Source organism: Daldinia loculata (genome assembly GCF_022478755.1).
Source record: "Daldinia loculata strain CBS 113971 unplaced genomic scaffold F4817scaffold_24, whole genome shotgun sequence".
NCBI classification, from domain to species: Eukaryota; Fungi; Ascomycota; class Sordariomycetes; order Xylariales; family Hypoxylaceae; genus Daldinia; species Daldinia loculata.
The window spans coordinates 251,089-263,728 of NW_026054878.1; the positions used below are offsets into that span (position 1 = coordinate 251,089).

Sequence of the window (12,640 nt, forward strand, 5' to 3'; positions counted from 1 at the left end):
GAATCGTCAGTTCGACATATCTAAAACCCCCGTAATAAAGGCCCAGGTAGCGAGCATACTTACCTAGGTATATATATCCTGGCCCTCGTGTTAGTTGCACCTCTAGGCTTTTCAGTATGACCCATGAGCCTTCATAGGAAAGGAACTAAGATAATCGGCCATGTCAAATAACAACTTCCTCAACGTCTACAAGGGCGCGAGCTCGGTTCAGGATTATTTTAATCCAGATTCAGCTCCTCCCCTGCCTCTCGTGGAGATCCCAGACGAACTTAACCCCTATCGGCGTGATGGCGTGAGGATATACGCCAAAATGATGACGATGCATCCGGCCAACAACGTAAAAGCCATGCCAGGTGAGTCGTCGATACAATATCGCATACACGTTTCAATATTAACGTTGTGTTAGCATTAAACCTTCTAGAGAAGAGTGTGGTGCCGGGGAAGACCAAGACCATCATCGAATACAGCTCGGGCTCGACTGTAATATCGATGTCCCTCGTCTCCCGAGTTTTCCACGGTGTTTCCGATGTTCGTGCATTTTTGAGCAATAAGACTAGCGTAGCCAAGTTACGGTTAATGCAGTTTTTCGACCTCGATATGTAAGTTGACCCCTAGTTCTCCTAATGTCATATTTAGTTAACCTCGCACTAGTACTCTCTTTGGAGGCCCATCCCAACCAGAGCCCACCGATGGGCGTGGAGGGATCAGGGCAGCTCAGACGATGGCCGAAGATAATGAGTCGATCATCAACCCGAATCAATATGAGAATGACGATGTAACCTAACCTATACTTCTCTGTAATTAGCGAATACTAACCGATAATAGAACTGGAAAGCACATGTTAGATGGACGGGACCCCAAATCCTCAGACAACTCCCAGAGATCAATTTGATCTGTGCTGGTATGGGTACTTCTGGTAGGTTATGCTGAAAACGCTACAATGGTCGTCATGATCTGATAGATTCTAGGCACTATGACGGGATTAGGGATGTTCTTTAAGGAGTCGAAGTCCTCGGTCTTCCGTTTAGGGTTTGCACGCCTCTAATCTAATTCGTTTGGCGACGGGCATACTAACAACTGGTAGAGTGTGCACCGCGCCCGGTGATAGAGTCCCAGGTCCTCGTTCGTTTGCTCTTCTTGCGCCAGTAGAGTTCCCTTGGAAATCAGCAGTAGATCATATCGAGGAAGTTGGCTCACACGACTCCTTCTCCTTGTCGCTAGACATGTGCCGCCAAGGCATCGTATGCGGCCCTTCTTCAGGTTTCAATCTGAAGGGCTTATTGCAGTTCATTGAAAGGCAAAAGGCCGCAGGAACGCTATCGAAGTACGCAGGCGAGGATGGGGAAATCCATTGTGTGTTCCTTTGCTGTGATCTACCTTATCAATACATCAACGAGTACTTTGATAAGTTGGGATCGGAGTATTTCCCTTCCATTAAGAACGAGGTACGGGTTAATATGACGAGAAACAATAGTAGCACTAACCCGAACATCAGGCACTGACTAAAGTCGATCTTTACCGTTATGACGAGGCATGGGAGAAAGATGCCGCAACCGTTCTTCCCCTGTTTTTGGAAACGAGAAGAGTGGCGACTAACGAGGAAGTCTTGTCCGGTATTCTACAAGAGGCAACAAGCCAAAATGGGCTGAGTGAAGCCATTACTCTCAAAGATGATGCGGTCATTATCGATATTCGTCAACCGGTGGCTTTCGGAGAGTTCAGCCTGCCCGGCTCCGTCAACTTGCCATTCGTGGATTCATTGACCGCAAGTCCATTCTCAGATCCCGCCGTACTCGAAGCGTTGTGGTTGAAAATAGATGAGTATTTTCGAGCACCGTGTAGCGAGGTAGTTTCGTTATTACGGGGCAAGCGTATTCTGATCCTCTGTTACGATGGCGACAGTTCCCGCGTAGCGACTAGCGTGCTTCGTGCCAAGGGATACGAAGCGGATAGCGTCCGCGGAGGCTTTCAGGGGTTAGCTAAACTGCAGTTGAGGGAGGCTAAAGGTCATCATTACATTGTTGCCAATGGGCAACGACCCAAGCAAGGAATCACACTGACACGAGAAGTTGAACTCGTCATGCCATCTTGACCGATAGTATCACCGGAGTAATTTCAGCCGGACTAAGAAGGACTTGATAGGATAATAGGTAAATAATCCCTGAGATCGTAATCGAACTCCGGATTACCCCGAATCATCTTTAGCGATAGGAATAAGGTACTACTAGATTACGTAGGTATATATCAAGACTTATATATAAAGGGATTATAACTACCTGGGTATGTAATACGGTTAGGCTGTTTACTAAATCGGCCTTCACCATTTTCGTACGATATCCACTTGATCACCGGCTAAACTGAGATACGTGCGTTCGACAGGGATCTTGTCACCTTCAAAAGAGTCTACTTCTAGAACATTTCGAATAGGACCTGCCGGGATCATCTCGAATCAGCCGCAAGTCGTTTTGTTATACCCGGAGGAGTACAAACGATAACCGGTTTAAAAGATAGACGGGTTTGAACATGGCTACTGTAGAGAACCCGTTTCGGATCGTAATTGTCGGAGGCGGACTCGTGGGTCTCACTGCAGCACATATCTTATCCAAAACGGACATCGACTTCGTTATACTTGAACGACATGAGAATTTGGCACCCGAGTTTGGCTCGCTCCTGAGCTTGTGGCCGCCGACATTTCGCATCTTCGACCAGTTAGATCTGCAAGATGCGTTAGAGCCCGTCCTCAACCCTATCGACCGTGGAGTTACTCTGTCTGCCGACGATGGGTCCATATTACTATCGTGGGACGCCGGAGACTTGATCAAACGAAAGTATGCCAATCCAGAACCAAGGTAATATAAGTACAGAACTGAGCTTACAATTCTCGTGATCTAGCCACGGGTACGGAATCAAGGTTACTCATCGCCCGCTCTTCCTTGAAGCCTTATATCAGAGCCTACCTGACAGTGCGAAAGCACGAATCAAGGTCAAGAAGCACGTCGTCAAAGTGAACGTGTCAGATGATGGGGTGGTCGTCGAGTGTGCCGACGGTACCGTGGAAAGGGGTTCTATTGTGATAGGTATAGATGGCGTTCACAGCAGGGTCCGTCAATGCATGCAGGCGATGGAGGAGGGCAGGGCAGCTCCTAGCATATCGGAAACGACCAAGAGTCCCTATGTCACTACATTCAGGATGGTCTTTGGAAGCATACCTATCCCGCCGACGTTACCAAAGAATGTCAATCACGAATGCGCGTCAGGACGTGTATCGACTCAGATTCTCACTGGTAACTCTCAAGTATGGTTCGGCGTGTACGAAGCGCTTGATAAACCTACGTCAGAACGCATCAAATATACCGAAAAGGATAAGGAGGATGCCATACAGAGATGGGGACATCTGTATGCCGCTCCCGGCGTGAGAGTGCGCGATATTTTCGGCCTACAGAATGGAAACTTTGGTATGATCAACTTGGAGGAGGGTCGTGTAGACAAGTGGTATTGGAATCGCATCGTCCTCGTGAGTGATGCTATCCGGAAACTAGAGCCTCATGCCGGATTGGGGTATAATAGCGGGTTGGCCGATGTAGTCGTCCTCGTAAATAAGCTCCGACGCTTACTCGAGACTACTCGGTCACCCGATACGAAAGCCTTAGAAGCGTTATTCGCCGACTACCAGGAGGAGCGGAAAAGGGATGAGCCAGTAGTTCATGTCATATCTATGCGTCGGGCCCGAATTCTCGCGTGGCTCAGCCCAATGGATAAGATCATAACCAAATACCTCATCCCCTACACTAACTTTGGAGAATTCAGCACAAACCGCATATACGGACCAGTCGTCTCCCGAGCTCCTGTCCTAGATTGGTTGGAGGAGAAGTCCAATGCTAAAAAGAACGTGCGGATACCTTACGTCCACCATCCTATGGTCAAGGGGGAGAAGTCAAAGAATGCGTTATCAAGGAACCATAGCTACTACAGTCTATCAATCTATATCGGAGCGATCATCGCGGCTGCTCTTACTGCAGTGGGACTCCAGTACTACCATAGGATCTTGACAATGATAGGGTCCAAGGCGACCTAGAAATGTGAAGATAGAGAGCCTTTTCCTTCTCATTTCATACCTAATATATAGAGGAGGGACGGATGTAGTAGGTAATTGCAGATAGTTCTAACTCGAGATATATTCATAACATTAATACATTACATTAGACATTAGAAAAGGGGCCTTGGAAGAACGGAAGATATGATCTTGCGATCGAAAATTTACCTAACTCGGACATAGCCAAATAAATGAAGCAGCGGACTTAATTAACATTAAGTTCTCAGATCATGTTAAAAGTACATGGGCGTCGAAACGGTGCGGCCGTAGCGATCGAAGTGAAAGTAAGGGCTCGAGCTTGCTGATCCAACGAACCTAGAATCCAATAAGTATATCAATCTGCAAAGTCCTCTAGACGGTCGACTCTTACACGGTCCTATTATCAGTCTCAAGATCGAAACCACCCCTCCACGCCCAGATATCCTCCATATCCAGGCGGTGCTTCGTTTTAGGCTTACCCTGCGCAAGACGCAGCTTTTCGAAGTATACGTATGCGGTATAGAAGACGGTGCTTTTGGCTCCTGTTTTGGCACCGTGGCCACGACGGAAGTCGTTAAGTTGTTTTGACTGGATGCTCTTAATGGTGGGCGCATTGAGCTGTGCATACAGATCACGACAGAATTGGGCCTGTGTTACTCCCGGAGTCTCCAGATGCGCATTAATTTTCCGTCGGACCTCGTCGCATGAGTCCCACACGCTAACCGAGTCTGTCTCCTCGTCGTCCAAGTAGATGTGTTTAATGTCTTTAATGTCCGGGAGTGAAACCGCCACTGATGACATCTTGGAATTCGACCTGCCTGTGCTTGACCTCGAAGAATTGGCCTTTTGCGTTTGGGTTTTCTTCGTATTCGGCATCGCTGACTTCGCTGCTTGGCGTCGCTTCAGCCACGTCCAAGTGTTGTGATATGCGGAACTATTCTGTCCACCGTCGGGCTCAGTCTGTCCAAGGAAAGTATTCAGGGTATTTGTACTGCACCCAATAACTTGAGAAAATCCAGTCTTGTTCATGATATCGACTTCGAGTAACTTTCTGATCCAGCTGCGCACAACGTCGCAGCTAGGCATTGTCTCGTCTTCGAAGGCATCGGAACCAACGATGTCGTCTAGGTCATGATTGAGAGCTGCTAATTCCTCTTCGAATGACATGCCCGCCTTACGCTTCTTACTCTTACTCTCTTTACCCCCAGTTTGACCCATCTCTTCCATTCCCATAGAAGTAATGGATTCCTCATATGAAGGACTTGACAGATCCTGTATCTGCTCCTCAACTTCGCCCTTAGTCAACGTCTTCTGACGGGTCACCCTCGCACGTGTCTGATTGACGCGATTACTGGCATCTTCGAGAACCTTGCGTTTCTGATATCATAGTAGTTAACATAGTGAAATCCTGGCTTGCCTTAACTCGTTCATTATGGGTTATCATACAGTAGTACTTCTAGATTTGGGTGGCATTTCGAGTTGTCTATTTCTTCGCGGTCTCTATTGTTGAAAGATTCACTTGTCGATGGTGGGACACGCGTTATATTCTAGATAGAAGAGGCGTTTGGATTAGTGGGCATTGTTAAAGCTAGGTATGGTGGACCATTAATGCAACTGTGCCAAAATCGAGAAAATTGGTAGCACTATGTTTAATAAGGTAATAGTAACGTTAAGTATATAATATAAGTTCGATTATTTGCCTTATATATATAATTTACAAGGTAATATATATTTTTTTTAAATTTAATAATATAATAATTTTACAAATATTTATTTAAATTTTTTTTAAAAAATATTAATATTTTAATTAATAAATAATAAAAATTATGGTTTAAATTATATGTTATTTAATTTAATATTAATAAAAATATTAAAAAAGTTATAAATGTAATTATATAAGTTTATTTTAAATGACTTTAAATTTAAATTTTGTGGAAACGGGTTTTACCTGTTTTAACGTTATAAACGCCACGTAACGCATGGCTCGTGTAATTGTATTTATAAATCACGGGTAAAACGTTTCACGAATTTAAGTTTAAAATTATTTTAAACTTATAAAAAACATTTAACATAAAATTATTAATAAAAAAAAAACAACGTTTTTAATAATTTAATAAATTATAATAACGTATAAAAAAGTTTTTTTTTTAATAATTTAATGTTATTATTAATTTTTTTTTTTTAACTTTTTTTTATATTTATATAATGTTACGTTATTATATATTAAACTTTAACGTTAAAAAAAACATTTAATAAAAAAATGGTAAAAAATTAATATAATTAATAATATAATTAATAAATTAATAATATAATATTATGTATAAAATATTTTTTATTTTAACTTTAATTTAATAATATTATTATTTAAGCTTTTTTTTTATATACTTATATAGTTTTATTTTTTTAAATATTATGTTTTAACGCGTGTTATAACGCGTATTACGATTAATGCGTTATAACCGATGCGTTACGACCGATACGACCGATATAACCGATATAATTAATGTTACGGTTAATGTTATAATTAATTTTAACTTAAAACACGTATATTTAATCGATAAATTTAATAATAAAGTTAATAAAAACGTGTTAATATTATAATAATTATAATAATAATTTTAATAATTTTTTATGTTATAAATTTAATTTTTAAAAAAATAAGTTTTAATAAAGTTTTAAATTAAAAATTTAATATTATTTTAAAAAGTTATGTTAAAGTTATAATTGGTTAAAAAGTGGTATAATTAAAAAAGTATAACTTTTTAAATTAATTATTTTAATAAATTTAAATTATATTTTATAAAAACGCGGGTTATGTTTATATAACTTTTAACGTTATAAACGTTTTAAAAACGCATGGCCCGTGTGTTTATATTTATAAATCACGGGTATATTATTTTACAAAATGTGGTTTAAAACTAGTTTAAACTTAAGCGTTTATTATAAAAAGATTTTAATAAAAAATAATTAAACATTATATTTATAATAATTTAATATAATATAATAATGTATAAAATAACTTTAATTTAAATAATTTAAAGTTAATAATATATTATATTTATTTATTTAAATATTTTATATATTTATATAACGTTACGTTATTATATTTTAATTTTAAACGTTAAAATTAATTTACGGTAATAATATTATTACCATTATTATAATTAATAATATATATAAATAAAATAAAACGCGTTATATTTTAATTTTAATATAATAATTTAAAGTTTTTCGTTTTTTTTTATATTTATATAACATTACGTTATAATATTACAAGTTTTAACGTTTAAAAACATATTAAAATATAATCATTTATAATATTTATAAACACGGTTATAATTATATATAAAATAATTTATTTTATACTTGGAAATAATAATATTATTATTTATTTAAACTTTTTTACTTTTTTTTATATTTATATAACTTTATTACGCGTTACGCGTTATATATTACGGTTATCGTTACGACCGGTATTATAATTATTATTACAATTAATGTTATAACCGGTTATAACCGTTATAATTACTTTTAACACTTTAAAAGATTTAAAATATATAAATTTAATCAATAAATTTAATAATAAAATTAATATAATTATATAATTAATAATTATTTATTATAATAACGCGTTAACATTATTATTTTTAATAATTTTATTAATTAAATAATATTAATGTTATTTTTTCGTAAAACGATTTTTTAAAAAAAACATGTTTAAAATGATTTTAAACCAAAATTTCGATTTTTTTTTAAAAAAGTTATACGGGTTATGATTAATTAAAAAGTGGTGTGGTTATAAAAAGTATATCCTTTTAAATTAAAAAATCGAAATTTTGGTTTAAAGTTATTTAAAATAATAAACCAATTCGAATTTTTAGTTTAAAGTTATTTAAAATAAATATAAGTTATTTTTTTATAAAAAGTTTAAAAAATTAATTAATTAAATTTAATTTTTACTTTAATTTTAAATTACTTTTTAATTGTTTTATATACATACATATATAATACATTTAAATAATTTTATAAAAATAATAATTTAAATGTTATAATTAATATTATTTTATAATTTTAATTAATATAAAAATAATAAATTAAAATATATATTTATATAATATATATTAAATATTATATTATTATTAAAATATTTAAAATTTATTTAAAATAACTTTATTAAAATACTTTTAAAAAATATTATATATTTACTTTTTTAAATAAACGTTATTTAATTTTATTATAATATAATAATTAAAAAACCGATTTAAATGTAATTTATATTATTATTTTTACATTAATTAAAGTTATAAAATAATATTAATTATAACGTTTAAAATGTTATTTTTATAAAGTTATTTAAATGTATTATATATATAAAATAATTAAAAATTAAATTAATAATAAAAATTTTTAATTTAATTAATTAATATTAAAAATTAATAAAAAAAGTAATTTAAATATATATTAATATTTATAATAATAAACTTTATTTTATTTTATATATAACGTATTATACATTTAACGTTATTTATTATATTACTTTTTTAAATATAATATAATTAATTTTTTTAATTTTAACATAATTATATTAATGGTTTATTATATTAAAGTATATTTGTTAAACAACCAATATATATAATTAAATGATAATTAAAGTAAATATTAATGTAATTATTAATGATTTAATTGTATATTATAAAAATTGTAAAAACGTGTAAAACGCGTGTAATTATATAAAATGTAAAGTTTTTAAATTATTTAATAAAGTTAATTAATTTAACATACTTTTTTAAATATAACCGTAAAGTTAATTTAACTTTATATTTTTAAAAATAACTTTATTTTTAAATTATTAACGATTTGATTTTATTTTATTTAACGTATTTTTAAACTTTTAATTGTTAATTGTTTATATTTTTTATTTTAACGTTATTTTTTTATTTAATTTTCGTAATTTTTTAGTTTTTAAACGTTTTATAATATTTATTAATTTTAATTAATATTTAAATTTTTTATGTAATTCTTTAATTAAAACCTTTGTAAATTTATTTATAATTATATTTTTTAATTTTATGTAATTAATTTATATATAACTTTTTTTAACTTTTTACCGCAATTAATAATTATATATATTAATATATTTTAATTTTATTTTTAATTTTTTAATATTTTTATTAATTAATTTATTTATTTATTTATTATTATAATTAATAATTATTATAAATTAATTTAAATTAATTTTAAAATTTTAAATTAATTATATAATAAATATAACTTTTTTAATTATTTATAATAAAATTAATAATTTAATTTTTATTATAAACGTTATTATTATATTTTATTTATTTACCTTTTAATTTATTATATTATTAAATAATTTTATTACGTATATTTAAAAGTTTTTTTAATTAAAGGTATTATCGGTAAATAAAATATCGTTAATAATTTTAAAAAAATTGTTACTTTTTAATTATAACGTATATAATTGCGTATATTTAAAATAATTTAATATATAATTAATAATTTCGTAATATTTTAAATTAAAATTATTATTAAATTTTAATAGTTTTAAAGTTATAAAAGTAATATTAAAATATATAATTATTATAATATATAAAATAAACTTTATCTTTTATTAATAATAATATACAGCTTTTTTTAAAGTTATCCCGTTATATAATAATAATTTTTTTTTATTATTAATGTTATAAATATTTAAGTTAAAAATTTTATAAAATTAATTATTTTATTAATATAAACGGATTAATTTAATTAAATTAATCGTTTTTTATAATTTTTTATTATTTTAATTTTTAAAAATTATTATAATTTATTATTTTTTATAAATTAATAATATTATTTTAATTATTATATAAAGTAAATTATATATAATTTATATAATTTTAAATATGTAATTATTATATTATTAACGTAAATAAATAATAATATTTTATTATTAATAAATATATATGGTTTTTTAAATATTAGTTCGAAATTAAAAACTTTTAACTTTACCGTAAGTTTTTATTACCAAAATAAAAGAAATTTTTTAAAACCGTATAATATTTTTAATAGTTTTAATATATAGTTTAAACGTTGGTAATTTAAAAATATTTTTATAAATATGTTTTTTTTTAATTTAACGTTAATAAAAACGTTAATTACGTTATATTATTAATTTAAAGTTAAATTTTATTATTATTATTATAAAAGTTTTAAAAAAAAATTTTGTTAACGTTAAAATATATATTTTTTTATTGTTTAAAATTTATTAATTATTTTAAATTATTAATTTTATTTTATATTTTTATAAATATTTATGTTTATTAAATTTATATATATATATTTATATGTAATTAAAGATTTATTATTTAAAATATTTAATGTTATTATAAAAAATTTCTTTTTATATATTTATTTAACGGTAGCTTTTAAAATATATCTTTTTTATTTTTTTAAATATTATTTTATAAAAGTAATTTTAAATATTATTATATTTTTTAAAAAGTTTTAAAAATTTTTTTCGATATATTTGTTTAAGTTTATTAACTTATTAAAGTATTATTTTAAAACGCGTTATTTGGGTAATTAATTTATATTAAAAAAAATTTTAGAGTAATTTAATTTTTATTATTTTATTAATTATTTACCTGTTATATATTTTTATTTAATTATTTAATTTATTTATATTAAATAAAGTTTGTTAAGTTTTAATATGTAAATATTGTTTATTAAATAAAATATTAAAATAGTTTAACGTTTTAATATATATTATTATTATAAATAACGTTATTAACGGTAACGAGTTTAAAGTGGGTAAAAAGGTAAATTTAACAATTGTATAAAAGTAATTAATTTTTAACGGTGCGTTTATTATTTTAAATTTTTTTAATATATTATTTATTAATAATGTTAAATTTAATTTTAATATATTTGTATTTTTATTTTATCTGGGTTTATTATTATTTACGTTATTTATAATAATTAAAGTAATATTTAATTAAAAGTATTAAATAAATTATAATATATTACGATATTATTTAACATTTATATATATAAAATTATTATGTAATTTTTTTTTAAATTTTTAAAATTATTGTTAAATAAATTCTTTTTATTAAAAATAACGTTTTTAGTTTTTATTACTTTATTAATATAAAAATTTTAAATTTTGTAAATGTTTATTAATATGTAATTTATAAAATAATTTATTTAAGTTTTTAGGTTTAATTGTTATTTTTTATTGGTTTTTTTTAATATATTAATTGTTAAAGTATAAGTTTTATAATTATAAATTTTTAAATATATTTATTAAAACTTTTTTTTTTAAATTATAATATTATTATTTATTGTTATAAAAGTATAAAAACGGTTGTATAATATATGTTAATTATATATATATTAAAATGTACGGTTATATAAATATACGGTAATTTTATAAATTTTAAATTATAATAAATAAAATAATTTTAAATTTGTTTTTATTGTATAAATTTTATTTTTTATTATATTCTTTAAACGTTTAACGGCGTTATTTTATATTTAAATATAATTTGTTAAAAGTTTTAATTTTATATGTAATAATTTAAAATAATTTTTAATTATTGGTTTTATTTAAATAATTTTTTGATTTAATTTTTATATATATATAATGTTATATTATATTAAATTTTTAATAATTTAATTAAATTTTTTAATATTATAATAATTATTTGCAATTTTTTATTATATAAGTAATAATTAAAAATTATTTTAATTTAACGGTTTATAATTAATATAAAATTTATAAATCTTTTATTAAACGTTTTTATTAAATAAAAATTTAATGTTAATTTTACGTTAAAAAATTTATTAATATATTATAATATACGATTTATTTACCGTTTAATTTTAATTATGTTATATGTTTTATATTTAATTATTATTAATCTTTTAATACGTATTTTTTTATTAACGTTAATTAAATATTTTAAAATTTAAAACTTTAAATATTTTAATTTTAAATATTATTTTAAAACGTTAATTATATTAAATAATTTTATAAATTTCAAATTTAAATTATTATAACATATATAAAAAACGGCTTTTAAAATTTTATAAAATATATTTTTTAATATAAATTAATTATAGTAATTAATAAATTTATTAATAATTACCTTATTTAAATGTTTTAAATAAATGGGTTTATTACAATTATTTTATTAATAATTTTATTTTTATAATAATTTTAACGATATAAAATTATAAATAAAGTTTTTATAATAAATAATATTTATAAACTTAATTTAAATAACGTTTTTAACATATTTAATGCGTATATTTACATTTTTATAATTTATTATTTTAACGCGTTTTTTATTAATAATAATATAATTATTTAATAAAATAACTTTAAAATTAATAAATTAAAAGATTTAATTAAATACGTGTATAATAATTTTTAAATTTAATATTATTAAATTTTTTAAAAGGTATTAATTTATATTAAAAACGGCGTTTAATATTAATATTATAAATAAAGCGTTAATTTATAAATTTATTATTTAATAATTTAATTAATTATTTTTATTT

The 12,640-nt window shown here is 26.9% G+C and overlaps 3 protein-coding genes across 3 annotated transcripts; 2 read left to right on the forward strand and 1 right to left on the reverse strand.

The window, feature by feature from the left end:
• Positions 1-44: 44 nt before the first annotated feature.
• Positions 45-2,308, forward strand: F4817DRAFT_107167 (tryptophan synthase beta subunit-like PLP-dependent enzyme). Its single transcript, XM_049297422.1, has 7 exons — positions 45-353; positions 407-599; positions 652-775; positions 826-916; positions 969-1,029; positions 1,085-1,445; positions 1,496-2,308. The coding sequence occupies exons 1-7, from the start codon at positions 161-163 to the stop codon at positions 2,090-2,092; spliced, it is 1,620 nt and encodes a 539-aa protein (XP_049159129.1). The 5' UTR covers positions 45-160; the 3' UTR covers positions 2,093-2,308.
• On the forward strand, positions 2,087-4,431 carry F4817DRAFT_107189 (putative monooxygenase). The gene is made up of 2 exons (XM_049297423.1): positions 2,087-2,828; positions 2,893-4,431. Exons 1-2 carry the CDS (start codon positions 2,524-2,526, stop codon positions 4,073-4,075), a joined length of 1,488 nt encoding a protein of 495 aa, XP_049159130.1. The 5' UTR covers positions 2,087-2,523; the 3' UTR covers positions 4,076-4,431.
• On the reverse strand, positions 4,201-5,733 carry F4817DRAFT_107201 (uncharacterized protein). Its single transcript, XM_049297424.1, has 3 exons — positions 5,519-5,733; positions 4,464-5,449; positions 4,201-4,408 (listed from the first exon to the last, which is right to left on the reverse strand). Exons 1-3 carry the CDS (start codon positions 5,543-5,545, stop codon positions 4,327-4,329), a joined length of 1,095 nt encoding a protein of 364 aa, XP_049159131.1. The 5' UTR covers positions 5,546-5,733; the 3' UTR covers positions 4,201-4,326.
• Positions 5,734-12,640: the final 6,907 nt, after the last annotated feature.

Excerpts from the sequence above, each read along its gene's own strand:
- F4817DRAFT_107167 (XM_049297422.1), top strand. The coding sequence starts at position 161 with ATGTCAAATAACAACTTCCTCAACGTCTACAAGGGCGCGAGCTCGGTT. Across the intron at positions 600-651 it reads CAGTTTTTCGACCTCGATAT|TACTCTCTTTGGAGGCCCAT; the intron begins GTAAGTTGACCC and ends ACCTCGCACTAG. Across the intron at positions 1,446-1,495 it reads TCCCTTCCATTAAGAACGAG|GCACTGACTAAAGTCGATCT; the intron begins GTACGGGTTAAT and ends CCCGAACATCAG.
- F4817DRAFT_107189 (XM_049297423.1), top strand. The coding sequence starts at position 2,524 with ATGGCTACTGTAGAGAACCCGTTTCGGATCGTAATTGTCGGAGGCGGA. Across the intron at positions 2,829-2,892 it reads GGAGACTTGATCAAACGAAA|CCACGGGTACGGAATCAAGG; the intron begins GTATGCCAATCC and ends CTCGTGATCTAG.
- F4817DRAFT_107201 (XM_049297424.1), bottom strand. The coding sequence starts at position 5,545 with ATGCCACCCAAATCTAGAAGTACTACT. Across the intron at positions 5,450-5,518 it reads CCAAATCTAGAAGTACTACT|AAACGCAAGGTTCTCGAAGA; the intron begins GTATGATAACCC and ends CTATGATATCAG. Across the intron at positions 4,409-4,463 it reads GAGACTGATAATAGGACCGT|GTTCGTTGGATCAGCAAGCT; the intron begins GTAAGAGTCGAC and ends ATTGGATTCTAG.